Source organism: Diplotaxodon limnothrissa, linkage group LG3 (genome assembly GCF_057381915.1).
Source record: "Diplotaxodon limnothrissa isolate DT_005_m linkage group LG3, D_limnothrissa_male_GT1.1, whole genome shotgun sequence".
Classification (NCBI taxonomy): Eukaryota; Metazoa; Chordata; class Actinopteri; order Cichliformes; family Cichlidae; genus Diplotaxodon; species Diplotaxodon limnothrissa.
The window spans coordinates 14,004,575-14,031,727 of NC_140598.1; the positions used below are offsets into that span (position 1 = coordinate 14,004,575).

Below are 27,153 nucleotides of genomic sequence, written 5' to 3' on the forward strand. Positions count from 1 at the left end.
GTTTGTTAATACAGAGACACACATGTTAATGTGATCTCTGGTCTCCTCTGAGTGGGAGTTATTATAACTGACTGTAAAAAGTCAGCACAAGGAAAATAAACTCCACCTAAACTTGGTTTATATCTGACCCAGACAGACTGCAGGTCATAACTTCTTACCTGAAGTTCAGTTCACCTGACACTCGGACCGGCAGCCGCCTCGGGTCTCTGCTCCTCCTGGGTTGCTGACCCCTGCTCTAACGCATCTGATTTGGATTCCTGAGATCAAATATATTTTCCTTTGTGTTTGTTTTCTTCACATTTGTGGCTTTAATGTAGTGTTACATCCTGTTTGTTTGCTTCCATCTGTATACATGTCCAGATTCACTGTTATGTTTCTATTCTTACATTGCTGTGTGATCACTGTTCCCTCTGCTGACTGATGTGACCTTTTGTATCTCACACTGATACTTGTCATATTTGTATCTGCGCCTAAAAGATAAAAAGTTTTCCATGCTAAAACACAGCTCCACCTCCTGCAGTTCTCCCTCTGAACCACTAGATGTCTCTGTTATCTAAATGAAGACGTGCAGCACAGCAACCACAGCAGCGCTCAGATCACACGTGTCCTGTTATTATGTATAAAAGCATGAAACAGGTGAGACAGGTGGGATCAATATTAATGTTGTGGAAATATATGAAAAAGCAACAGAAGAGTGAAAACATTTCCTGTTTCTAGAAAGATCTTTCAGCTCACAGCTGCTCACAGACTGTATTTACAAGTGACAAACTGCAACTCTACAGTACATCTACAGTATATATCAAATATATTCTGTATTCAAATCTATTGAGTGATGTTTGAAAGTCTTTCCAGGTGAGTTTGATCCAGGAGGGTCTGAAGCCAGAGTCAGACAGAGACTGTGCAGAGACTGTAGAAGGACAGAGCAGCAGCAGAGCAGTCCAGATACACTGATGATCCTCTGTCAGATCCAGAGGGACACACAGGGATGATGCTGGACTCTACATTGTGTCTGACAGTGGAGCTGTTCTCAGAGCAGTTCACTCTGCAGCACTGACAGTCATCTGCACTTCTTCTCATTCCTCTGTCAGTCACTGCTGGATGAAGCTCTCCTCTCCACCTCCCAGTAACATGGCCCAGTCAGAGCGTCTCTACACACAAGCTGCTGCTGCTTCAACCTCTCTGGATCATCAGGACACAGCTCCTCCTCTCTCAGCACACACACCGTCCTGTTTACCATCATGGCCTCCACCTGCAGAGAGAAGAAGGAAGAGCAGAGGAGATAAACGAGTGTTTCCAGAGACTCTTCATCAGCTGTCAGTCAGTGATGCAGCACATCCAGTATAAAGAGCAGCAGGGACTTCAGTGCTGGGACTGTACTAGGACTCATTGTTGCTTCACTTTTTCTAATCTTTGGATTTTTATTGAAGTTGATGAAAATGTTTTTCCCTCCTAGTTTGAGTTTGGACTTTCATTCATTAGAAGAACCTTGGTGTGTCCACTCTGAGCTCTGTAGGAACCCCAACAACAAGCCCAACAATCCAGATGGACGGTTCCAGCTGTTAACTGGAGGAATTCCATCCAAACATCTGCTCTCACTAAATTCTTCCTCACCTACAGACTGTGTTCTTCACTGCTTTAAACTTGGAAACGAATGCAGTCATTGGTCTGCGTGCTGCTTTGTTCAGAGAGCTGATTGGCTGTTGACAGTGTTTGATCAGAGCGTGTCAGCCGTTACCATGGTGACCATAAAGGTCAGAAACAGGAAGTGTTTGTGTCCAATCCTGAAGCCTGTCACCATTCTCCTCTCACAGCTTCACTGAGAAGCTGCAGCTTTACAGGAAACACTGGATCTTTGTTTCATACTGACTGTGTTTAGTACAATACTGCTGACAGCACCACCCACTCACTCCATCACTCTACTTACTCCAGAGTCTCCAGTCTGTAGTCTGGACTCTGCTGAAGATCAGACAGCTGCTTCACATCTGGATCCTTCAGGTTGTTTCCCCACAGCTCCAGCTCTCTCAGATGGGAGGGGTTGGACTTCAGTGCTGCTGCCAGATAATCACAGCTGATCTTTGACAAACCACAGACACTCAATCTGTATAAAGAATGAAAGATGTAAGTTTATTAGACAAAGTGTGAGCTTGAAATCATTCAGTGTTTCATCATCTGTTCAGAGCTGAAGAAGGTTCAGAATGTAGAAGTTTAGAAAATGGAAACTCCAAACAGCTGAAGCCAACAGGAAGCAGCTTCAAACAGGAAACTGTGCAGAGTTTCAGACTATATGTCCTGATGCAGCCAGTTGGATTTTGGAGATTTGAATCTCTGTTCTGTGACTAAGTCCTTGAATCATTTCTTCCAGTTGGTCCAACAAGACAGACTAAGTGTTGGACATGTGTTGTGGCTCCATTAGGGGAGCTTCTAAATGTGATGTGATGGCCCCTCTGGGTCTGTCAGGTCACAGGACTGAAGAGAGCTCAAACTGGGCACACAGTTGTTCCAGTCTGGACCAAAGACTCTATACTGGGACTGAGGGACTGCTTTGACTGCACCCACTGGGACTTTTTAAAGGCTCATGTTCTCACTTAGATCATCGATTTCTACTTACATTTCTTTCTGGGAAAAATGGGGATTACTTTGGAAACAGGAAGTATTTTCCCCAATAAGCAGCCCTGGATTAGTAAATCACTCCAACATGTTCTCAGGCAGAAGAAGCTGTCTTGTTATGAGGGAGAGAAGAAAAAGATTGAGGCACAGAAACTTGTTGAAAGAGAGATAAAGCAGCTAAAATCAGGTGTCAAAGTAAAGCAGAGGATGAGCTGAATAAAGGACACTCAAGGCTGGCTTGGAAAGGAATGAAGTCCATGGTGGGGATGCAGAACAAGGAGCAAAGATGAATGTGATGCTGAATCAGCAGAAGACTTGGACTCATTGGATTCCAGCTTTGATATCATTGATTTCAATGAAGAGCTTTGTGATTGTAGCAAAGGGCTGGTAGCTCTGAGAGTCCCACTGATGAGGTGTTTGTGTGGAAATCTCTTAGTGGGACCAAAGAGAGAAAAAGCCCTGGTCCTGATGCTGTGGGAGGGAAATGATTGAAGTGTGCTGTGAGGAACTGACTGGGAGATTTTCACACATTTTCCAGTCCTCCTTGGAACAACAGGAAGTTCCCAGCATATGGAAACAAAGGTTAAGTGTCCTATGGCACTCAGTGATGATGGTGCTGTGGCCCCACCACCTCCACCTCTTTGTAAAGGAACTAACTGTAATCTGAAGCTTCAAATGGGACTAAGACTTCCTCCACTAGGTGGCAGTGTCTGATGAGAAAGTGTTAGTGGAGCTGGCCTGGAGTCAGAAACAGGAAGATGCAGGATTTGGGCTGAAATGGGGAAAAGTGGTTCGCACTAGTGCCTTAAAGCAAGAAGGTTGTAGGTTGAAGCTTGTTGGCCTTTCTGTGGAGGTTGGATGTTCTCCCACAGTCCAATGAAATGCTGCTTAGGTTCATTGGTGCTTCTAAATTGGCTGTAGGTGTGGATGTGAGAGAGTGCTTCTCTGTCTCTCTCTGTTGGCCCTGTGATGGACTGCTCACCTGAGCAGGTGGACCACGCCTCTTGCCCTATGACAGCTAGGGCACAGGCTGCAGCCCTGTGAGCCTAAGCTGAATAAACAGTTAGCAAAAATGATCCATAGATGGCCTGAAATCCCCCAGTTAGCAGTTTGGTAGATAGCTATGACATGCTAATCCCATCCAGCAGCTGTATTCTACCTGTAAGCTGATCCCTGCTGAGCCAAAGCACTTTTTCATATACAAATTACAACCTTTAATAGAAACCTATTGGTCAGCATCTTATTAGCCTGCTGTTAGCTTCATTCCACAGAAAACTGAGAGAAACTAACAGAGTTGATAAAGAATAAAGAGAAATGTGCTGATTTAAAGCCTTTGAAGTGCTTCAGATGATCTCTGTCCACTTCTGTCCACTCATTCATTCATGTAAGCTTTCTAATGCAGCTTTGATCTTCACAGTCTGCTTCATGAAACTCATTCTAACCCTGAATGTCAGAGTGTTCCTCCTTCTCTTTCCCATCATTCATGCTGGCAGTGGAGGAGATTTGGATGTTGGACTGTGTTTTGGATGATGTGTGTATGTTTGTGTTGGACTGCTGTCTGTAAAGCAAACGCACATTTTGCTTTGGATTTCAGTGTCAGACAGACTTTAAGGTGGAATGAAGAGTTGGAGAGTTTCACAGTGAATTATCCAGTGGAGGATTTTTCTTCTTCTTTGAAGGTTTGAAATGTGAACATTGTTCTGCTGCAGTCAATGGACTAAACCAGAGAAGAAGAAAACAGACTTTACCATGAAGATCCTCAGTGTGGATCAGTATAATATCAGCCTGATGTCTGCAGTTTAGTGTCAGCACAACTTTCACATCATATTCATCTCAGCACAACTAAAACATGCTGACTGACCTCAGAGTTTCAAGTCCACATCCTGGACTCTCCAGGAAACCACACAGATGCTTCACTCCTGAATCCTGCAGCTTGTTGTTGTAGCTCAGCTCCAGCTGTCTCGGATGGGAGGGGTTGGACTTCAGTGCTGCTGCCAGATAATCACAGCTGATCTCTGACAAACCACAGCCCCACAATCTGTATAAAGAATGAAAGATGTAAGTTTATTAGACAAAGTGTGAGCTTGAAATCATTCAGTGTTTCATCATCTGTTCAGAGCTGAAGAAGGTTCAGAATGTAGAAGTTTAGAAAATGGAAACTCCAAACAGCTGAAGCCAACAGGAAGCAGCTTCAAACAAACACAACAAGAGAAAAAACTCTGAATGTTTCACATTAAAGTCGTACATTTCTCACAAAGCTCAATTATGTGACAGACATTTCATCCCATGTCAGTTTGGCCTCATCCTGGGCCGGATTATCCAGCACACACTCTGACCACAGGCCCAGGGGCCACGCACAGCTGGGCTCCATCCAAGAGACAGCAAACAAACCAACACAATAATAAAAAGCACCATGTGATCTTCTTACATCTTCAAGACAAACATAGTAAAAACATGAGCATATTTGTTTCCTGATAAAATGATGTGACAGGTAGAACAGAGTAAAGTGGTGGTGTTACTGTTAAGTCTAATTGTTGAATGTTGCCATTGTGTTTCTTAAATTTGTACAGTCTTAGTTCAAGCAGTAGGATCAAAGCCATTCCTTTGATCCTGACCACCTCTCCAACCACTCTGTGCTGGGGGAGGTTTTATTGTAGATACATCCTATCTGAAAGATCTGTTTCTTTTGATGTAAACTTCCTGGGTTTATGACCCTTTGGTCAGCAGGAGGTAACACACACACACACACACACACCCATACACACACACACACACACACACACACACACACACACACACACACACACACACTTACTTACATACAGTGCCTTGTCTATGTAACCAAAGGGGGGTTGCAAGGGGAGGTGCTTTGTAAACTATTGTTTGAAGATTGTCAATAAAAGGCAGCGAGAGGAGGCCACCATTGGGGTCATTGTCGTGCTGGACACAGACGAGGCCTCCCTTGCGCAAGTAATGGATCGATCGACTGTCTTGTTTTCTTCATGATGAATAAGTCTCTAGAATTAGCGGGGTTTGTGGAAACACAGACCCAACATTCATTTGGTCCTTCGGAGCCGGAGCCTAACACATTGCATCCACCGAGGAGAGGGAGAGGACGCCACCGCAACGTCTGGGATGATTGACGTAAAGCCCTGGTGTTTTTGGCTTGCCACCAGGCCGGGAAGTTTGCTCCTGACCTCCCCTCGGTATGGATGACGATTGACGGGATCCAGAGGCTCTTCCCATGAACGTAAACAAACAGTGAGTACAGAAGGCCTTAGAGAGCGGCTACGGGCTGTGCGTTAAACGTGAGTCCGGGAGCGCGCTAGCCGCGTGAGAGAGACGCAGGCTTCTCCGCCATTTGGGGCGTAGAGAGTTCTCCGCCATTTGGGGCGTGGAGATAACCTAGGTTCGGCGTCTCCGCCGTGAAGGAGTCCGGAATCTCCGCCATTTGGGGCGTTAGAGAGTGTCCGAAGGTTGAATTCTCCGCCATATGGGGCGTTTGAGAGTTTTCAACAGAGAGCGCTAGCTGTGCGTGCAGACGCAAGCGATAGGCCTATGTTGTGTGTGTGTGCGGGCCAGACGTGGTCTGCGTGAGTGTGGCTGATTGTTAATGGAGAATAAAATGTGTAAGTCTGCCTTAGAAGGAGATTTAAAATTTATGGAGAAATTTTTACCAGGCAGCACGCAGTATGTAGGTTGTTGGCGTAAGAAATGTGGATTTGAAGGGACATTAGTGGAAGTTCAGTGTAAAATGCTGGTAGAAAGAATAGCTGTAAGTGTAGCTGGTAAAACAGGTAAAGCGAAGCAGAGGAAGGAATTGCAGTTAGCAATTGCTAAGTTGTGGCTGGAGCAGGTTCAGAAGAGGAGAGAAGCAAGAATGTTAGCAGAAAGTAGAGCCAGAGAAGAGCGTGAGAGAGCAGAGGCTGAGTATGGAGAGACATTGGGAGAAGCATTGAGTCCAAGACAGACTGGGCAGGGTAGGAAACAGAAAGTAAAGTTAGTGAACACAAACGTTACAACTACATATCCATCCCTGACACAAAACAAACAAACAAACAAACAAAAAAAACATATGGTGTTTCTGTCCCAGAGTGTGAAGATGAAGAAAGTTTTTCTCCTGATCCAGTCCGTGAGTGTGTCTGACGTCATGGTGTGTGTGAAAGGTATCCAGCTGGGGCAGACGTGATTCTGCAGGTCACCTGCCCAGTGGACAAAAAGAAATAAAATAGTTGTGTGGATGAATGATAGCACGAAGAGTGTTTGGTGTTTCTAAGTCTGAAACAGCTGTAATGCTACTTTCTGTTTTGGAGAAAAGTACAGTTAAAGAAAAAAAAACAGAGAGAGATGTGTGTTGTTTTAAGCAGTGATGAGAATAATGAAAGTGTGATGAGAGAAGAACACAAAAACATACTGAAAATGCATTAACTATACTAACCCTACATGCATTTACACATAAATGATACTCATGAAGACCAGACAGCATCTTAAGCATGAGATTCTGTTTGTCATCTTGTCCAAGTCACTAGTAAGATGAAAGTGACACATAGACTAGTGGACTGAATATTATAGGAGGACAGATGGTTGCATCATAGATGAGAGGTCTTAAATGAGTGAGCTGAGTGAGCTGATTGTGAGTTTCTGGTGTGTGAAGAAGTTTTACCATGGCACACATTTAGTTACATGAGAACTAAAACTTATTATGTGCTAAGACAACAGGGTTATGCTGTATGTTGTGTGTATGGCTGATTGGATGAATGTTTGAGATTAAACTGGCTGTTTGATTTGTCTTTTGTTACTAAGTTGAGCCTGCCAATTGGGTTGTGACGATTTATCCCCCTGGCATGAAGAACACGTGTCATGACTTAAACAAGGCCTTTCTTTCCTTTGATTTCCTTTATTTTCTTTCTTTTATTTTGTTACTTTCATGGTGCACTGAAAGTTTTGTTTGATGATCTCTGTTTGAGCACGATCAGAATCGAAGCGTCGTCGAGAAAACTGTTGCAAAGTGAGCTTCTCCGAAATTAAAATGGGCTCAGGAGAAATCCACTTATTTGAGACAAGTTCCTGTCCAAAAGGATTCAGCGAGAAAATCCAGTCTAAATTATTTTTCATACTGTGATGAGACCATTGTTACTTTTTCCACAGCGAGTGTTAACTTTATGACTTTTCACAGCTCCTCTGGAATCTGGATGGCCGACACCTGACAACCGGGATGAACCTTGTGTTTGGCTAATGTTGTTTTTCTTTAAGAGTGCTTGTAAAGGATTCAGCACAGACAGACGAGTGACAATTGAACAGATGTGCAGTGGTTACAGAATAGTTACATCGGGGCCCATTATCTGACCACACTGTTGGGCTCATGGTGAGTAACAAACTTAAGGGACGTCACTGATTACAATGTGGAATGACGGTGAGATGTTAAATAATTTGGAACAAATTATGGGGAAAAGTAGGAGTTTAATGAGTTTAGAATAAACCTGCAATGATACTTGTCTCTGTGATGCTGAATACTTTATTACTCTTATGATCTATAGTTGGTTGCAAATGTGAAGTTGTTTTAATTTTAAGACTTTGTCTTCTAGGATACAGGAGCTGGGAGCTAAACAAGCTGAACATTTCAATGCTGACTAATGTTTTTACACAGGGTTACAGCTTGGAGTGAAGCTGCTCCAAGGGACAAACCTTGGAGATTGTTTTAGGGAGACTGTGCAACACTCTTGTACATGTCTCACTGGGGAGTTGACACATGGCGAAAGCCGTGTGGCGAGAGGAGTGTCATTTTTAAATTTGTAGATATCGTGAGGTGCCATGACGAGAAGGAGTGACTGAGAGGATCGTCCACAAGATGGAAGCTGAGGCCAGGAGAGAGTTTTCAGGAGGATCGGAGATCACCTTCAGCACAGAGAGCTGTGTTACTGGTCTTCCAAAGGATCGTCACGAGGAGACTTTGCACAGCAAATCTTAAATAAGATGAAAGAGTTTCGACGTTGACGTTAAGGAAGACAACTAAGCTGTTTGCGTGTCGAGGAGCCTGTGCCATCACCAGGGAAGTCTCAAATGTCCCAGGAATGGGTGGACCAAAGACCAGCTTTCCAGAGTCATTATTTTGTTTTAGGAGTTTTATTTTTCATTTTGTTAGACATGGCACAGTTGAAAGTAAAAGAAGACCACTCTAATTTGTCATGTGTTGTCATATTTTGATATATTTGATTACTTTTCATTGGTTATATTATATCGGGTAAAAATCACCCGGCATTAGTGATCGTGTTACTATTTATAGCGATAGTGTTCTAGGGTTAAATCTTCAGCAGCGTTGGAAAATGGAACCTGAGGGAGCGTGCCAAGCTCCAGAAAGTGACAGCGCAGAGGAGGTCCAGCGATGGACTTGTGGTTCTGTGAACAGCACAAATGCCAGGTGACTGTAAAATAACTAACAGCACTTTTTCCACAAGTGAAGCCAGTAACTTACTATCCTAAAAGATTAGCTCTAGTTGCTCGTGCTTTACCTCCATGCGTGAGATCAGTATGTGCAGCAGTTTAAGCTGTACAATGTTTCAATAGTTTATTTCACCTTTTGACATTGTTAGTTCCACACGAGGTAGATGTCTACTACTGCAGACTAAACTTACATTTCTGACACCTACAAGACACTTGTCTTTAATGTTACTCTCACAACCACACATATTACCATAAAGTGGTGCACAATTCTGAATCTGTCCAACCCTTTTTGCCAACGGAGGAGGGCACTTCTCATGAGTGTAGAGAGCGCGAGGAGAAGAAGTGTAAGCTGAGGGATGACTTAATAGATGTGCCACTCGTTGAGGGAAAGGTTTGGTTTGCTGATGGTTTGAGTTTTACAACAGCAGAGGGACAGACTAGAACACGTTTTACTGTAGCAGACAGTGAGAGAGAGTTATCTATGTAGGACAACTAGCATGTTTCATATTTGCTTGAGCAGCAGAGATGCTAGCTTTAACGGAAGCGTGTAAAGCTGTAGAGAGACAATATACACTGATAGGCAGTATACATTTGCTACTGTACATTTCTTTGTAGTGCAGTGAGTGAGACGAGGTGTGACAACCTCTACAGGGAAACCTGCAGAACACACCAAACTCTTGCAAAATCTGCTGGAGGCAGTGTTATTAACCAGTTTGTAAATGTGCAGCACACATGTGAGGGAAAGATCCAGTTGCATTAGGGAAAGTTTTTGCAGATAAGATCACAAAAGAAGCAGCTGTAGTTAAACATGGTGTTAACCTTTTATCAGTACAGCATCAGCAGACATGCAGGCCCACTCACCTACAGCAGGAAAACAGTTGTGACTTACAGAGGGAGCAAGCTTGCAGGATGATTTTTTATCTGTGTGATAAACCAGTACTGCCTGATAATTTGTATAAGACTGCTGCTATTTTGAGCCATTGGCTTTGCCATGTCTCAAACAGGAGGGAAATGAGCAGTCGTTATACTCATTCTAGGATTATTAAATACTTTTTAAAAAAAAAAACTTTTGCAGGCAGAGAGAACTAATGGAATAGTAAAGTTAAGATTTAGGAAGACAGGCAGGACATGGTTAGACTGTATAGAATAAGTACATGAGGATTACTCCAACAGAGAATGGTCTGACTCTTTGAGATTACACATGTTAGAGCATTTAGAGTTCCAGTCTTCTGTAGTGATGATAGAAAAGCAGAAGAGAGAGCGTATTAGCAGATTAGATGCTTGAAAATGTTTAAAAGTAAAGTAGTCATGAGAACAAATGATCTGCCAGATGATTCTGTTTCTCCGCAGGAGCAGAGTCTGAAGTCTGGAGATTGGATGTTGATAAGGCCATGGAGAGGAAGTGCTGGTCCAGTCCATGGTGGGAAGGTCCATATCGGATGCTGCTGACGACGACCACAGCAGTGAAGATTGCTGGAAGGAACACTTGGATATATCAAGCGCACTGCAAGAAGGTGACACACATCCAGGCCAGCTCGGAGTAAGTGGCAGGAAGACCGGGAACAAAGGGGGGGGAAAGCCTCCAGGGCCCCTCGTCTCAATCCGGTGAAGAAACCAACTGAGCCACAGGTACTCATCAGAATGGCTGGGAATGTGCTGTGCATCTTCTTGTGCCTGTGGACCCTGAGTGGGATGACAGGGAGCGCACTGGAACAGAGCAAACCACACCCAGTACCAGCATGGGTTTTCAACAACTACTGGTGGCAGTTTAAGAACACAACCGCTCACATAAAGAATGAGACCAATGGTTATGCTTGTGATGCCACTGGCTACACATTCTTCTGGACTGTGGCCCTATAGCATCACTGAGAGCGAGGCAGTTTGTCTGGTTGCTTTAGCAACACATCCGGGAACACTGCCAACTTTTCAACTGCTCTGAACCTGAATGGAAGGTTGATTCACCAGTAGCTGGGAAGGTGAACTGCTCTGGTGAGACAGACCTGCTCGTCTGACTCAAAGAATATGACTTGCTGCAGGACATTGAACAGCTAAACGAACTGGAAACAGGCCAATTGCCTATGTGTATGAAGGACAATGGATTAGCCCAAGTTGGAGATCAACCATGGAACATGGCAACATCACCTATTCTTTTGTCTTCTGCAAGAAGGATGTAAACAGAGAAGCCTTTTGTCTACATTACATCATGAACACTTGAGGTTTCGAGCCAAGAAGTTCAAAACAGCTTGATCCAATTTCCTTTACAAAGTTTTTTCTGTGGTGACAACAGGACAGGAGAAGAGTTGTAAATGCAGATAATTCACCAGTTGACTCTAACCCCCACAGGATGCCTACAGTGAAAAGATTTGGGGGGTTGATAGGAGTCATAAAGAAGGGTGTTGACCAGGCTGCAGCTTTGAAGTTAGCTGAGAGCCATATGGACAAACAATAAAGTCAACTGATGCGTTTAAATACCTATGTCTGTATACAGTTGGATTGTAGTGACATATGATTTTTGAGAATGATGATTCTTCTTGTTTGACCTTTGACATTCAGTTGTTTACTTGAAGAAATACATAATGAATTGCACGACAGGAGTAGATCCGCCACAAGGCTGGATAGCTTGGTTACCGTCTGGTCCTTGGTGGCATCTTCTTTTGAAAAAAATAATTCCTGTTTTTGGACTGTTGATACTGATTTGCTTATGTATAGGATGTAGTTTACTGTGTATGAATGAAATCTATACTGACACTGTCCAAACAAAGGGTGCATAAGTTGAAATTTAAGAACAATGACAAAAAGGAGGGAAATGTTAAGTCTAATTGTTGAATGTTGCCATTGTGTTTCTTAAATTTGTACAGTCTTAGTTCAAGCAGTAGGATCAAAGCCATTCCTTTGATCCTGACCACCTTTCCAGCCACTCTGTGCTGGGGGAGGTTTTATTGTAGATACATCCTATCTGAAAGATCTGTTTCTTTTGATGTAAACTTCCTGGGTTTATGACCCTTTGGTCAGCAGGAGGTCACACACACACACACACACACACACACACACACACACACACACACACTTACATACAGTGCCTTGTCTATGTAACCAAAGGGGGGTTGCAAGGGGAGGTGCTTTGTAAACTATTGTTTGAAGATTGTCAATAAAAGGCAGCGAGAGGAGGCCACCATTGGGGTCATTGTCGTGCTGGACACAGACGAGGCCTCCCTTGCGCAAGTAATGGATCGATCGACTGTCTTGTTTTCTTCATGATGAATAAGTCTCTAGAATTAGCGGGGCTTGTGGAAACACAGACCCAACAGTTACAGCCTTTCTCCCCTCTGCTGCCGAGGCTGTTAGTCTCTCCCAAACTCAGCTACAGGACTTCCAAATGAATGAAAGCAGCAGAAGTGGCTTTACAAATGAAAGAGGAAGAGGAGAAGAAGAGGAGAGGGAGGCCACCCTGACCATCACTCCAGCTGAAAACATCACACTTCCATTAAAGTTGGTGAGGAAATGTTGAGCAGGATGAGCTGCTGGCTAATCTGGAGGCTGTAGCAGCAGCTCACAGTCACAGTGGATTTCCACTCATGAAAAAGCTCTGGCTGCTTCATTTCTCATCTCATATCAGAGACTTTAATGCTTCACTGAAGCTGTACTGTGATGCTTCCATATCCCAGTGAGGCCTCCATAATGATTTCAGCTGTTCTGTACACACACTGTGTGCCCTGTATGGCTCAAAGTCTCTGCAGCCTGTTTTTATCTGCTATCATCAGATCTTCATCATCCTCATTCACATCCCTCACACACTCTACAGCCTCATCAGCACTGACTTCATCTTCACTGACTGATGGAGCACAACATGAACCTGTGGAGGCTGAAACACTGTCCTGTCAAACATCTCCCCGTCACCACTCCACTTCTGTCAGCCTTTAAATGAACCCTGCTCAAGTCTGTCACTTCTGTTTGGAGCCAAAAGGAAAAACTGTTGTTCAGTCGTTTGGAAAGACAACATTTCTGAAAGCACTCAAACTTCTTCACATTTGTCTTCAGACACATCCTGAACATTTAGGAACTAAAGAAAGTTTCAAACATCAAAGACATGAAATATAGAAAAACAACAACAGCCGCAGTCAGTGAACTCACCTCAGAGTCTCCAGTCGACAGTTTGGACTCTCCAGTCCAGCACACAGAAGCTTCACACCTGAATCCTGCAGGTTGAGGTTGTTACTCATGTCCAGCTCTGTCAGATGGGAGGGGTTGGACTTCAGAGCTGAGGCCACAACTTCACAGTGAGACTCTGAGAGTAGACAGTGAGTCAGTCTGTGATGATAGAAAATATAAAATGTGTTATTATAAAAGCAGAAAATCTGCATTATAAACACAGACTGAATGTATATGAAGACAAAACAGAGTGAGGTCATAATCTGATGAATCTGCTCTTCACATCTGTGCTTCAGCTCCTCTTACTGTGTTTGACATGACACAACGATTGAGTCTCTCTCAGACCTGCAGACTTTTAATGAGAATCTTTGTTTGGCTTTAATCTGCAGATGAAGGAGGAAGATGGTGTCACATTTAGGCTTCCATAATGTCCACAGTCTGTCACTGAGATCTGATCCAGAGTGAAGACACACATTTGGACTGTTTCCTGTTTTGACTCCAGAACATTTTGAATGAGTTCAGCTCAGTGAAGAGTTCCAGCTGGAAAGATGATCTCTGTTTGCTACCTCCTGTCAGGTACGACTGTTCACGTCCACACGCAGGAAAAACCTGCTGACTGTTACCAAACGGAGCAGAAATCTCATCACTGGACAATAATGATGAATGAACTCAGAGCTGCTGATATCAGATCTGATTTCAGGGGAACTAAACACAGAAATGATTGGCTCATTTGAGCTTTCTGAGCCATTATCTGCTGGTGTGTCGCTAGTTGGCAGAAAATGATTTGTATTCCTGTTCAGGGCTTCAGTGTTTATGAGTCCAGATCCAGGTGACAGCAAGTCAAAATGATGTTACCTGTCTGTGTCCAGCAGCAGCCTGTATTCACTTTGAATATTGTTATAACCTGACATGGATCAGTTTGTCTTTGATTGGTTTGTAAATGTCACTGTTTCCATTGGACCTGAGTGACGTACAAAGACAGAGAGGGAGAGAAAGGAGAGAGAGGATGGAGACAGCAAAGAGAGAGCAAACACAAACAGGTGAGAGTGGACAGGTGAGCAAGGTCAGCAACCAATCAGAGAGCTTCTGTTTGAGCCACAGTCACTGATGATGACTGCACATAACCAAGCAGTGTGTTACTCTGATATCAAATATGGATCCTGCTCTTATAATAATGATCATCAGATGATATTATTGTGTTATTTTGTAGCTGAATACGATGTTTGTGTGATTATCAGTGAAAGAAGCAGTGAGGAGGATGGAGAGAGAGAGAGGACAGAGGCTGAAGTTAGAAACACTAAAAGGATTTTTCATGGATTTCATGGATGATTTGAGTGATTTCCAGCAGGACACTTAAACATGTCAGTGGACGTCCTAAAGAACATATTCACTGATATGAAACGTGTCATTGAACAGGATTAATATCAGTGGAAACATGGTGGAAACAGCTGTGACTGCATGGATGTGACACACTTCAAATCTGTTCTCCACTCTTGGATTTGGGATCCATGGAGTTGCTGCTGAGTCTGTACAATAAAGGAATGGTGTGGAAGGTTGCAGCGTATGGACACAAACACTTTGTGCTTACAATCTGATTTTATTTTCAACATTAAACTACTAACCTACACTGATCAATGATGTTAATGATCACATCTGGACTCACCCAGCCTTTCTGCAGTTCCTCACAGCTGGAATCAGTCTCTGTCGTCCCCGCTTTGATGTTTTGTACTTCTGCAGGTCCAACTCATCCAGAACCTCCTCTGACATCTGCAGCATGAAGGCCAGAGCTGAGCACTGGATCTCAGAGAGTTCCTTCTCTGACTTCAGGAACTCTTGGATCTCCTGAAATAATGAGAGGTGGTTCATCTCCATCAGACAGTGGAAGATGTTGATGCTTCTGTCAGGAGAGATTCCATAACTGTTCATCTCCTTCAGGTTGTTGATGACTCTCTGGATGGTTCCTGGACTGATCTCTGTCTGACCCAGCAGACCTACTAAGAGTCTCTGGTTGGACTCCAGACAGAGGCCATGAAGGAAGCGAACAAACAGGTCCAGGTGGCCATTTTTACTCTGGAGGGATTTATACATGGCTCTGCTCAGGAAATCATCCAGAGAGGACTCGTTGTATTTTTTTCCCAAAAAGTTCTTCAGCACCTTTGTCTTCCTGTTGGTGTGACAGTGGAACATGTAGACTGCAGCCAGAAACTCCTGAATGCTCAGATGAACAAAGCAGTAGACTGGTTTCTGGAAGATCACACACTCTCTTTTGAAGATCTCTGTACAAACTCCTGAGTACACCGAGGCCTCTGTCACATCCAGACCACACTGCTCCAGGTCTTCTTGGTAGAACATGATGTTTCCTTTCTCTAGATGTTCAAACGCCAGCCTCCCCAGCTTCAGAAGAACTTCCCTGTCAGCCTCCGTCAGCTCCTGTGGACTCGTCTCATGTCCCTCATGGTACTTGTTCTTCTTCCTCTTTGTCTGAACCAGCAGGAAGTGTGAGTACATGTCAGTCAGGGTCTTGGGCAGCTCTCCTCTCTGCTCTGTAGTCAACATGTGCTCCAGAACTGTAGCAGTGATCCAGCAGAAGACTGGGATACTACACATGATGTGGAGGCTCCTGGATGTCTTCATGTGGGAGATGATTCTGCTGGACAGCTCTTCATCACTGAATCTCCTCCTGAAGTACTCCTCCTTCTGGGCGTCAGTGAAGCCTCGTACTTCTGTTAGCCTGTCAACACATGTAGGAGGGATCTGATTGGCTGCTGCGGGTCGGGAAGTTATCCAGACGAGAGCCGAGGGAAGCAGATTCCCCTGGATGAGGTTTTTCAGCAGCTGGCTGACTGATGACTTCTGTGTGACATCAGACAGCAGCTTCCTGTTGGTGAAATCCAATGAAAGTCTGCTTTCATCCAGGCCGTCAAAGATGAACAAAAGCTGAGAGACAGCCAGCTTCTCTGCTGTGACCTTCTGTAATGTTGGATGGAAAACATGGAGCAGCTCCAGAAGACTGTACTGCTCATCTCTGATCAGGTTCAGCTCCCTGAATGAAAGCAGAACCACCACACTGACATGTTGGTTCTCCAAGCCCTCTGCCCAGTCCAGAGTGAACTTCTGCACTGAGAAGGTTTTTCCAACACCAGCCACGCCGTTGGTCAGAACCACTCTGATGGGTCTCTGTTGGTCAGGTAAGGCTTTAAAGATGTCCTGGCACCTGATTGGAGCGTCATGGAGGGCGTCCATCTTGGAAGCTGTCTCCAGCTGCCTCACCTCATGTTGGGTATGAACCTCTTCACTCTGTCCCTCTGTGATGTAGAGCTCAGTGTAGATCCTGTTCAGGAGGGTTCTACTTCCTGTTTCATCACTTCCTTCAGTCACACGTTCACATCTCCTCCTCAGACTGATCTTATGTTCATCTAAAACCTCCTGCAGACCAACATCTGCTGAAAGAAAGAAAAACAATGAGACTAAAGAGAAAGAAAACTCTTCAATGTCTGAACAACACAAGAAGTCCAGTTTTCAGAAATGAGTCCATCAGCAGACAGATGTTCAGTCTTACTTTGTACACAGCTGCTCTGACTGGCTGTCTGCAGTCCAGCTCTGCTTCTGGATCTTTCTCCACACTGTGCAGAAGCTCTGATGGTGACACAGAAAAGTCACAGTGGAGATACTTCTGTCCACCTTTGATTAGACTCATTATAAAAAGGAAAACAAAGTTTGAACACAGTCATGTTTCCAGTTCACTGACTTACATTTATTCCATGGACACTCACTCTAACCTGAAGCACAGCTACAACCCAACATTGTTGAGGCCTCATCTCCTCCTTTCCTGACTGTAGAGGTTAAATATGCAACAACCAACAAATAAAAGAATTTGGTTCATTTCAAAGAAATTCACACGGTGACCAAGTAAAGTAACCGTAGTAAAGGAGACAACATCCCGTTGATGGTGGGATTATTTGAAAGATTTGCTTTAGTCACGTCACCAAATGCAGTTGAACCACCCGTGGATCCATGTTTGACCATTCTACCACTCTGAGCTCTGCTTTTGAATCATTTTATTATTATCATCATTCATTTATTCATTCTTTGGAGGGGGGCTATTTCCTAATGCCGCCCTAATAAGCTGATGTTCAAGGGGAAATATAACAGAAACTCTTTCAGTGTTATTCATTAATAAATTAACAGATAAACTGTGAAGAAGAAAAAAACTGAGATTTAAAGGAGAGAGTGAGAAACTTGATCATCCATCCTCATAATACATGTTTATCAGTATCTGCTGTGACCATACTGCAGTAATAACTACAAGTCTACATTTCTGTGACTGTTGATCAATCACAGCAGGAATCTGAGCTCATCTCTGCACACAGAGCAGCTTCAGCTCTGGGATAAACTGCTCGCTTCACGTCCTTCTCAGCTCACAGACACTCATCCTGATATTTTCCTTTAACATTTGATGGTATAATTCATCAGAGTTTACACTTTATCTGCATAAATACAGAAAAACAGACCCAAACACCAGAAACCATCAGTTTCACCATGTAGAATATATTGTTGTTTCCTTGCTTTTAATTCAGAGAAAACCTCTGATTTTGATTTTCTCTGTTCTCTTTGCCACAGCCCATCCCAGCAGCAGCTGAAGCAGCTGACTGTCACAACACTGAATAACACTTTAGGAGGAACGTCTTGATGCATTCTCAATCATCCAGGAAAGTAAATCTCCAAAAGTTGATTCTGTTCATCTGGACGTAGAGTAAATGTGGTTATCCCAGCTGGACTTTTGTCAAAGCTGGAATAACCACATTTACCAGCCGCTGCTTAAGCAAAAACCTGTAGTGATCCCGTACGTGTCAGGAGTATCGGAGCAGTTGAGACAGATTTTTTCTAAACACTGGGTCTCTGTGGCTTTTAAACCCCAAAACACGCTGCGCCAAAAACTGGTCCACCCCAAGGATCAGAGTAACAGAGTAACATAGTGTACGCTGTTAAGTGCAGGAGGATTGCCAGGATTTATTTATCGGGGAAACCAAACAACCTTTGGCTACAACACAGCAGAGCCACCTCGTCAGGCCAGGACTCTGCAGTCTATTTACACCTACAGGCCAGTGGACACTCTTTCAATGATGAGGATGTAACATCCCGGACAGGGAGGAACGCTGGTTTGAGGGCGGAGTCAAGGAGGCCATTTACGTGAAAAGGGAAAGACCATCTCTGAATGGAGGAGGGGCCTAAGGGTACATCTGTCACCATCTTACATGCTGTGATTGCAGCCATTCCCCAACTCTCTGTGAATGGTACTCATGACCATTGATCAATGGTTGTTGATCAATGGTCATGAGTCCCATTCACAGATTCACACACAAATTTGCATAATTAAGATTAAGGAACTGACCTCCCAGCCCTTTGTTCCTTCAGTGGGCTGGTTTCAGTTATTATTCAAATGTCCTGTTTATAAGATTGGAAACCTGCAGTCAGCTGAGACTGAAGGAGTCACCTGGATGATGACGAAACGTTTCTCCCACAAAATGCTACGTCCAGATGAACAGAATCAACTTTTGGAGAAAGTTGAATCAGTATTTCAGCTTTAAGAGGGTATTTTAACACAAACATCAGTCCTTCTACTTAAGTATGTTTGACACTTTGTTTAATCATCATTTTTAATGATCAAATATAATTATGTTTGTTATTTGTGGATTTTAAATGTCCTTGACAGAGACAGATGATGATCATTATCCTGCACTGTGCTCTCAGGTTTGGTCGAGCTAGCACAAAGAATGGCTATGTTGAACTTCCTCCTGGGATCTACACTAAGAAGTGAGTCCAACATTAGCAGGGTCTCTTTCCTTTATCTGATTCACTTTAGCATTCACAGTCACGTGAAGCTTGTTATTAACTCGATAAGTCAACCCAGGGTTTCAGCTGAGCGCTCACATGAAACACATGGTGTTGGCAGCATCTGATCAATCATATTCATGGAGACGTGTATCAGCAACAGAGCAGCTGAGTTTGCAGAAGGAAGTCAAACTAAACCACAGGAACAATATGAGGAGATTACACACATAATAAAATACTAGCAGTAACACAGCTGCTGCAGACAAATCAGTCGTGTGATCGTGTGTGAGAGGAGAAGGACTGTAAAGGAGTTTGGTGTTAAAAGCTCTGTATGAATGTGGGAGACTTTGAAGGGCTTTAAAAAGGCCAATATAAAATAAAAGGCAGCAAAATTGCTGAGTGTGAAAGTCACCAGACTTATCAGAGCTCTGTGATTAAGACCTGTAAGAACACCTGTTTGTACTTGTTGGCATTATATCAAACACACACGTATATTAAGCCTTTGTTTGAACTCTGGTTGAATTTGTTACTTTCAGACTGTGAAACATCACAGAGGCTGCAGCTGCAGATCTTTTATTCACCTGGAAATTTACTTTAAATGTTAGATGGAAAATGTATCGCTCAGTTTAACCAAAGTAAGAACAAGAATCCATAAACCTTCATAAAGACAAACATCTCCCAGAACATTGAGCTGCTGAAGTGTCACTGAAGGGAAAAACTATTTGTCCTCCTCCATCCAGCAACACCTGAAACACCTGAGTGGAAGCTCCTCCCTACACTGTGTTTGAAGCAAAGCACAAAGGAGACACCTGCTGGAGCAGCTGGAGTCCTACAGACACTCAGCCTCTTCACTACACAAACACCTCCTACAACATCCACTCTTTCCACTCTGACTGCTGTGTTTGTGGAAACACTCCAACACACACCGCTTCACATACCAACATAGAAATGTGTGAAAAAGAGCTGAGCTGATATTAAACATGAGGATTTATTCAAAAATACAGAGTCAGGAACAACATCTAGACACACATTACCTCTCAGCAGCAGAAGAACAGCCTTTAAAGTCTATAAAAGCATCCTTCGACCTGTTGCTCTTTAAGGAAACACAGCTGGGTTCAGGTCCAGGAGATTCTGGCCTCTTATTGATCCTAAAAGAAAAAGAATAAATGTCACAGCTTCATGAGACAGGAAGGAAAAACTGGAAATATTAAATTAAAGACATGATGAACAATCTCATAAAAATAATGTACTTACTCTTTGTCACATAACAGTCTTTTGTTAAAGTTTACACCAACACCCTTCGACCTGTTGCTCTTTAAGGAAACACAGCTGGGTTCAGGTCCAGGTTCTGGATTAGTTTCAGGGTTATGTCCAGCTGAGCCTGGTACGCCCCACAGCTCTGGGCTTTAAAACAACACACACAGAGGTATGAGTGTGAATAATGATGGAGCAGTGATGTGAGTGCTGAGCTGTGACATGGAGAAGAGTCATGGACAGTTAGAGATGGTCATCTCACCTCTGAGCTTTGGTCTGGCTCTCATGTTCCCCACACAGAGTGCTTTTAGAGGGAGGGACTCCCTCCTCTCTGTCCTCACACTGATCCATGCTGCTCAGTTCACATCAGCTCACACACACTTTCTACCTTCACCTGCAGAGGAAACACAAATCATTCATGTGCACATCAACTGAGAGCTGCAGAGGTCGTGTCTGATGTGTTGGACTAACATCCATCTGAGACGCAGCTTTCATCAGTTCACTACAAAAAGTGTCACAGAGCCCAGTTCAGCCTCCAAATCCTCCATTACTGTAGTCCTACAAAGCAGCAGGTCAAACATGGCTGCAGAGAGCAGCTTTATGTCAGTAACCATGTCCAGGACCGAGCTGACTGCTTACAGAGTTCATACTCTAACTGCTAGCTGCTCTGCTAGCTAAGCTAACTCAGTAACAGTGACTCTGACAGCAGTTACTGTGGAACAGCGGCCGAGCTCAGGACACATTCAGTGTGTTTAGTCTGAGTCCTGGACTCTGATTCAATGGATTCAATCCAGCTCAGAGTTTCATGTGTTCATCAGAATAAAATACATGTACTAATATAACAGAAGTAATGCTCTGAATGCAGGACTGTAATGGAGGATAAACAAGGTTTTTACAGCCTGAAAGAAACATTCAGTTCATATATTTGTAGACAGTGAAGCAGTTTTTAATACTGCAGCTGTTTCCTTCACCTGTGTGTGTGTGAGCCACACCTTCATGTGCTGCTTTAGAAATATGTGGTCTGACTGCTCAGACTGAGTCTAGGAGGAAAGTTCACACGCTGGAGAAAGTTTTGTTCCTAACTTTGTCAGAGTTCGGCTCCAAAGACAAAGAAGACGGAGCTCACAGTCTGTAGATGGTCCTCAGTGTGTGTGTGAAGCCAAGAGAGCACACAGGAGTGTGTTTATGTCAGCAAATCAGTGTGTGTGAAGAGTCTGAGGGAGTGTGTGAATGAGACTAAACACTGAAACCAACAGTCCAAGAAAAGCGTCTGGACTTCTTTAAGTTTAACTTAAAGAAATCCAGACGCTTTTCTTTTTGTCTCCATAATGTCTCCATAATGCTGCAATGTTATCTGCCCCAGAAACACTGTGCAGAAGCTCTGATGGTGACACAGAAAAGTCACAGTGGAGATACTTCTGTCCACCTTTGATTAGACTCATTATAAAAAGGAAACAAAGTTTGAACACAGTCATGTTTCCAGTTCACTGACTTACATTTATTCCATGGACACTCACTCTAACCTGAACCACAGCTACAACCCAACATTGTTGAGGCCTCATCTCCTCCTTTCCTGACTGTAGAGGTTAAATATGCAACAACCGACAAATAAAAGAATTTGGTTCATTTCAAAGAAATTCACACGGTGACCAAGTAAAGTAACCGTAGTAAAGGAGACAACATCCCGTTGATGGTGGGATTATTTGAAAGATTTGCTTTAGTCACGTCACCAAATGCAGTTGAACCACCCGTGGATCCATGTTTGACCATTCTACCACTCTGAGCTCTGCTTTTGAATCATTTTATTATTATCATCATTCATTTATTCATTCTTTGGAGGGGGGCTATTTCCTAATGCCGCCCTAATAAGCTGATGTTCAAGGGGAAATATAACAGAAACTCTTTCAGTGTTATTCATTAATAAATTAACAGATAAACTGTGAAGAAGAAACAAACTGAGATTTAAAGGAGAGAGTGAGAAACTTGATCATCCATCCTCATAATACATGTTTATCAGTATCTGCTGTGACCATACTGCAGTAATAACTACAAGTCTACATTTCTGTGACTGTTGATCAATCACAGCAGGAATCTGAGCTCATCTCTGCACACAGAGCAGCTTCAGCTCTGGGATAAACTGCTCGCTTCACGTCCTTCTCAGCTCACAGACACTCATCCTGATATTTTCCTTTAACATTTGATGGTATAATTCATCTGAGTTTACACTTTATCTGCATAAATACAGAAAAACAGACCCAAACACCAGAAACCATCAGTTTCACGTTCAACGGGAAGTGGCTCAAACGTCACAGTTTCATAACGTCACCCTGAACTCCACTCACGGAGTTTCTGTCGCCATTGTAGTTTTTAAAGTCCCGTGATAAAGGCGGGTCTTTCTGTGAATCCGCACGCTCATTGGCTAATAGCTCGAGATTGACACATCGTTATCCAATGAGCGTGCGGGAACTTCCGACATAAAGTTGTTTCCTTTGAAAAACCAAAGTCTGATTATTTTTGCCTCCACTGACGGAGCCTGTTGTTCCCGCCACAGAGACACAGTAATGTCAGAGCGGTGTTAACACTCACCCTGCCTCAGCACAGCTCTCACTCTCCTCCTGCTCTCTCACACTAAACGGAGGCTCAGCTAAACTCACTTCCTCTCTACTTACAGGAAACCAGCGCTCAGAGGAGCCGACCGGCCTCACATTTCACCCACAGACACGAACAGCGTGGAATTATTTTATGTCATAAGAAGAAACATATTCATGTTAACACTCACCTGCCTCAGCTCCACCTTCCTCCTCCTGCTTTCACTTTCACTGCTGCTCCCTAAACACAGAGGATGCTGGGACTTGTAGTTGTTTCCTTCCGGTGCGGTCTTCCTCTTTGTTTGTTTGTGTTTGTGTTCAAGTTATTTCGATCATGTAAACATCAACAGAACACGTGAAGCCACACAGAGTTTGTATGTCGAGGTGGGTAGGAGGGTTTGAGGGTTTGGGGAGGGGTCAGAGGGAAGAGGTCTCTCAGTCTTGACAATCCACATTGATGGCATTGCATCTTTCAGCGTGTTTGTGGGTCGATTTGGATGCTCCAGGTGTGAGAGCAGCCACTCAGCCTCTGCTGCAGATGTGTGTCACAAGTTCATCTAGTAGTGAGACGGTGGCGCAAGATGGCGAGTTGAGCAGTCGCACGAATTAGGAGCTCGTTGAACTTGTCCCAGAATTTACTTTGTGTTCGTTATTGTTTCCACTCGAAAGTAGTAAAATGACTGCCCCAAGTATAGTTAAACCTGCTAAATTCAAACTCGACCTCAAAAAACAAGAAACAACATGTGATGGAAAGGAAGACAGCAGAGAAGGAACGGATCATGACTACGTAGAAAAAACCTTGAAAAAAGAGTGGACGAGCAGCTAGCTGACCTGAGTGTGCAATGCAAGCAAGCTAGTACGATGCTAGCCAGCCTAGCCAAAGCGGTTCAGTTCAACTCGGAGGAGGTGAAAGAATGTAAACAAAAGGTTAAAGAGTTGGAGAGACGAAACGAGCAGTTGACCAAAGATAACTACGATCTCAAGGAGAGAGTCTGAGAGCAAGAAAGGTACAAAATGAGGTGGTGCCTCCGGATTAAAGGATTAGAAGAGAAAAGAGATGAAGGTGTCAGATCGCTGGTTATTGGAATTCTTGGCAAGATCGCACCTGATATGATATCAAAGCTTGAAGAATCTGTGGATGTGGTGCATAGAGTTGGGAAGAAGATTGAGAACAAGGTCCGACATATCATCATTCTGTTTGCTCTGAGACACGTGAAAGAGGAGATTTGGCGTCGCACCAAAGATTCGGCTGTCTGTAAGAACGGCGGTTTCCACTTCGCTGAGGTACTGCCGCGGGAGGACTGGGAAGAGAGGAGGCGGCTGTGGCCGCAAATTGAACAAGCCAGACGGGCTGGGAAACGGGCCTTTTTCCGGGGTCCTCATGGATACATCGAAGGACGGAGGATCATCGACGTTGAATGAAAGACTTGATGTAAGACTGTATACAGTGGAATATTATTAATGGGACAAAAGAGTTCTACTTAAAGTTAAAGGTTATTAGTCACTGAGTTGGTGACAAGTGTTACAATTTAAACTCATGTTTATATATTTTTCTTTTCTTTTTAAAAAAAAAGTTATTTTCTTAGCATACTCTTATTATGGTTCACTCAAAAATTTCTTTTGGTTCATTAAACGTTCGGGGTTTGAAGGAAATTGTTAAGAGAAAGGCACTTTTTTTATTTTGCAAGGGGCAAAAATGTCACTGTCTGTTTTTACAAGAAACTCACTCTGTGGATGCCGATGTTACCTTTTGGGCTAATCAGTGGGGAGACAAGATTCTTTTCAGTCGTGGATCTAACAGATCTGGAGGTGTGGCGATTTGTTTTAATAAGTTCCCAGGGGAGATTATAACATATAAAGCTGATAGTGAGGGTCATTGGTCAACTGCAGCTTGAAGAGCGAAGGTATATTTCTAATTGTTACAAATCTTTATGGACATAATAACGAAGGTCAAAATAAACGTCTATTGGAAAATCTAACAAATGTTATTTCAGAGTTTAAAGTTATGTACCCCACAGATTACATCCTAATAGGAGGAGACTGGAACATGACCTCAGATGAATGGATGGACAGATGGCCTCCTCGCTTAGGAAGGAGGCAACAGAATAACATTATTGAGAACTTTTCTAGTGATAATAATTTTACAGACATTTGGAGAAGTTTGAATCCTGGAGTTAAGAATTATTCATGGTTTAAACCTAATGGAGAAAGCAGGTCAAGAATTGATTATTGGTTAGTGAGCGATGACATTTTGAGGTGTACTTCACCATCTAAAATCTCCAAAGCACCCCTATCTGATCACTGTTTCATTGATCTTGTCTTAGAACCAACAAGGATGAAACGTAGTAGCAGGGGATATTGGAAATTTAATGCCAGCCTTTTAAATAAGGACAAGTATTGTGATAAAATTAGACATAAAATTACAGATATAAAAAATGATGACTCAGTAGTGGGAAAAACGGGAATATGAAAGTAATTTACTTCGTGAAATAACTCAGTGCTGTAGTAAAGAAAAACTAAACGTGCAAGAAAAGAATAAATTGATGGAGTTACAAACTAAATTAGACGATCTTTACCTAGAGAAAGCCCAGGGTGCCTTTATAAGATCGAGAGCCAAGTGGATTGAGGCAGGTGAAAAGAACTCATCATATTTTAGTAAGCTGGAAAAGTGCAGACAGCAGAGAAATCTAATCTCAAGCTTGTTGATAAATGGGACTGAATGTAAAGATTTCAGAAAGATTGAAAAGGAAGTCTTCACTTTTTATTCCAAATTGTACTCCTCAGAATATTCAGCAGCTGATTCTGATAGTTTCTTTGATAAGATTCATAATCTCATCCCATGTATTGACAAGCCGTTCAAAGATCTGTGTGATTCAGAGCTTAAAATTGAGGAACTGGATTTGGTGGTCATGAAAATGGCATTAAACAAGTCCCCAGGGACAGATGGACTCACTACTAATTTTTATCAATTCTTCTGGAAGGACCTAAGAACTTTATTGTTTGATGCATTAAAGGAATCGATAGAGAAAAAAAGAAGTGATGCCGAGCACGAAACAAGGGCTGATAACCCTGATCCCTAAATCGGGTAAGGATAAAAGAATTTTAGACAATTTAAGACCCATCACCTTACTAAACACTGACTATAAGATCCTGTCTGGAGCTGTAGCTGAGGCTAAAGAAAGGCATCTCAAACATTATCAGTGAAACACAATCAGGTTTTTTGAAAGGAAGACTAATTCATAACAATATTAGGCTGGTTTTGGATCTCCTTGAATACAGTGAATTAATCCAAGAGAGAGGGTACATCCTGTTCTTGGATTTTTACAAAGCATTTGACTCAGTTGAACATACGTTCATATTAAAAACTCTGCAGTCTTTTGGTTTTGGAGAGGAATTTATCAATGTTATAGAGATGCTATATAATGACATTAACAGCTCTGTTTTGCTAGAACATGGTACATGTTCAAGGTTTGAGGTTAATAGAGGGATAAGGCAGGGATGTAGCAGCTCACCACTTCTGTTCATCATGGTTGCTGAGCTGTTGTCTATTTTCATCATCATCATCATCATCAACTTTATTTATAAAGCACTTTAAAACAACCACAGCTGACACAAAGTGCTGTACATTGGAACTGTAAAATAAAATTACATGAGATATAAATAAAAAACAAATAAAAGAAGAGTGAAATCATTAATTAAATAACTACTGCATTAAAAAAGAAACTAAGTCTCACTGAGGTTAAAAGCCAAGGAATAAAAGTGGGTTTTAAGACGTGATTTAAAAGTGGACAGTGAAGGGGCCTCTCTAACATGCATGGGCAAATTATTCCATAATTTTGGAGCCACAATAGAGAAGGCCCTGTCCCCTCTGAGCTTCCTCCTGGATCTCGGTACCTCCAGGAGCAGCTGGTCAGCTGACCTGAGAGACCGACAGGGTATGTGGGGATGAAGAAGCTCAGAGAGGTAAGGCGGGGCAAGACTGTGTAGACATTTAAAAACAAACATAAGAATTTTAAAATTAACTCTAAAAGACACAGGCAGCCAGTGCAGAGAGGCCAGCACGGGGGTTATATGCTCTCTTTTTCGAGTTCCTGTTAGGAGTCGTGCAGCCGCATTTTGAACCAGCTGCAGACGTGAGAGCAATGACTGACTGACCCCCACATAAAGTGAGTTACAGTAGTCCAGGCGGGAAGAAATAAAAGCATGGATCACTGTTTCAAGGTGCTGCCTCGAAAGAAAAGATTTTAGTCTTGCCAGTCGCCTTAAATGATAAAAACTGGAC

At 43.0% G+C, this 27,153-nt stretch overlaps 3 protein-coding genes across 5 annotated transcripts in view; all 3 read right to left on the reverse strand.

The window, feature by feature from the left end:
* LOC146634600 (protein NLRC3-like) overlaps nucleotides 1-27,153 on the reverse strand; it is a 720,577-nt gene that overhangs the window by 464,979 nt on the left and 228,445 nt on the right. For 2 of the 3 annotated variants that reach the window (XM_085377952.1, XM_085377961.1), the window contains one exon: nucleotides 4,469-4,645. In XM_085377952.1, the coding sequence (XP_085234078.1) occupies nucleotides 4,469-4,645 (177 nt within the window). Of the gene's footprint in view, nucleotides 1-4,449; nucleotides 4,646-13,179; nucleotides 13,357-14,860; nucleotides 16,641-16,756; nucleotides 16,834-20,063; nucleotides 20,178-20,283; nucleotides 20,434-20,545; nucleotides 20,674-27,153 lie in introns of those variants that run through there. The other variant, XM_085377969.1, reaches the window with a different exon arrangement.
* Nucleotides 1-27,153, reverse strand: part of LOC146634610 (protein NLRC3-like) — a 218,654-nt gene that overhangs the window by 133,902 nt on the left and 57,599 nt on the right. The window lies entirely within an intron of this gene.
* LOC146634613 (protein NLRC3-like) overlaps nucleotides 1-27,153 on the reverse strand; it is a 152,276-nt gene that overhangs the window by 67,525 nt on the left and 57,598 nt on the right. The window lies entirely within an intron of this gene.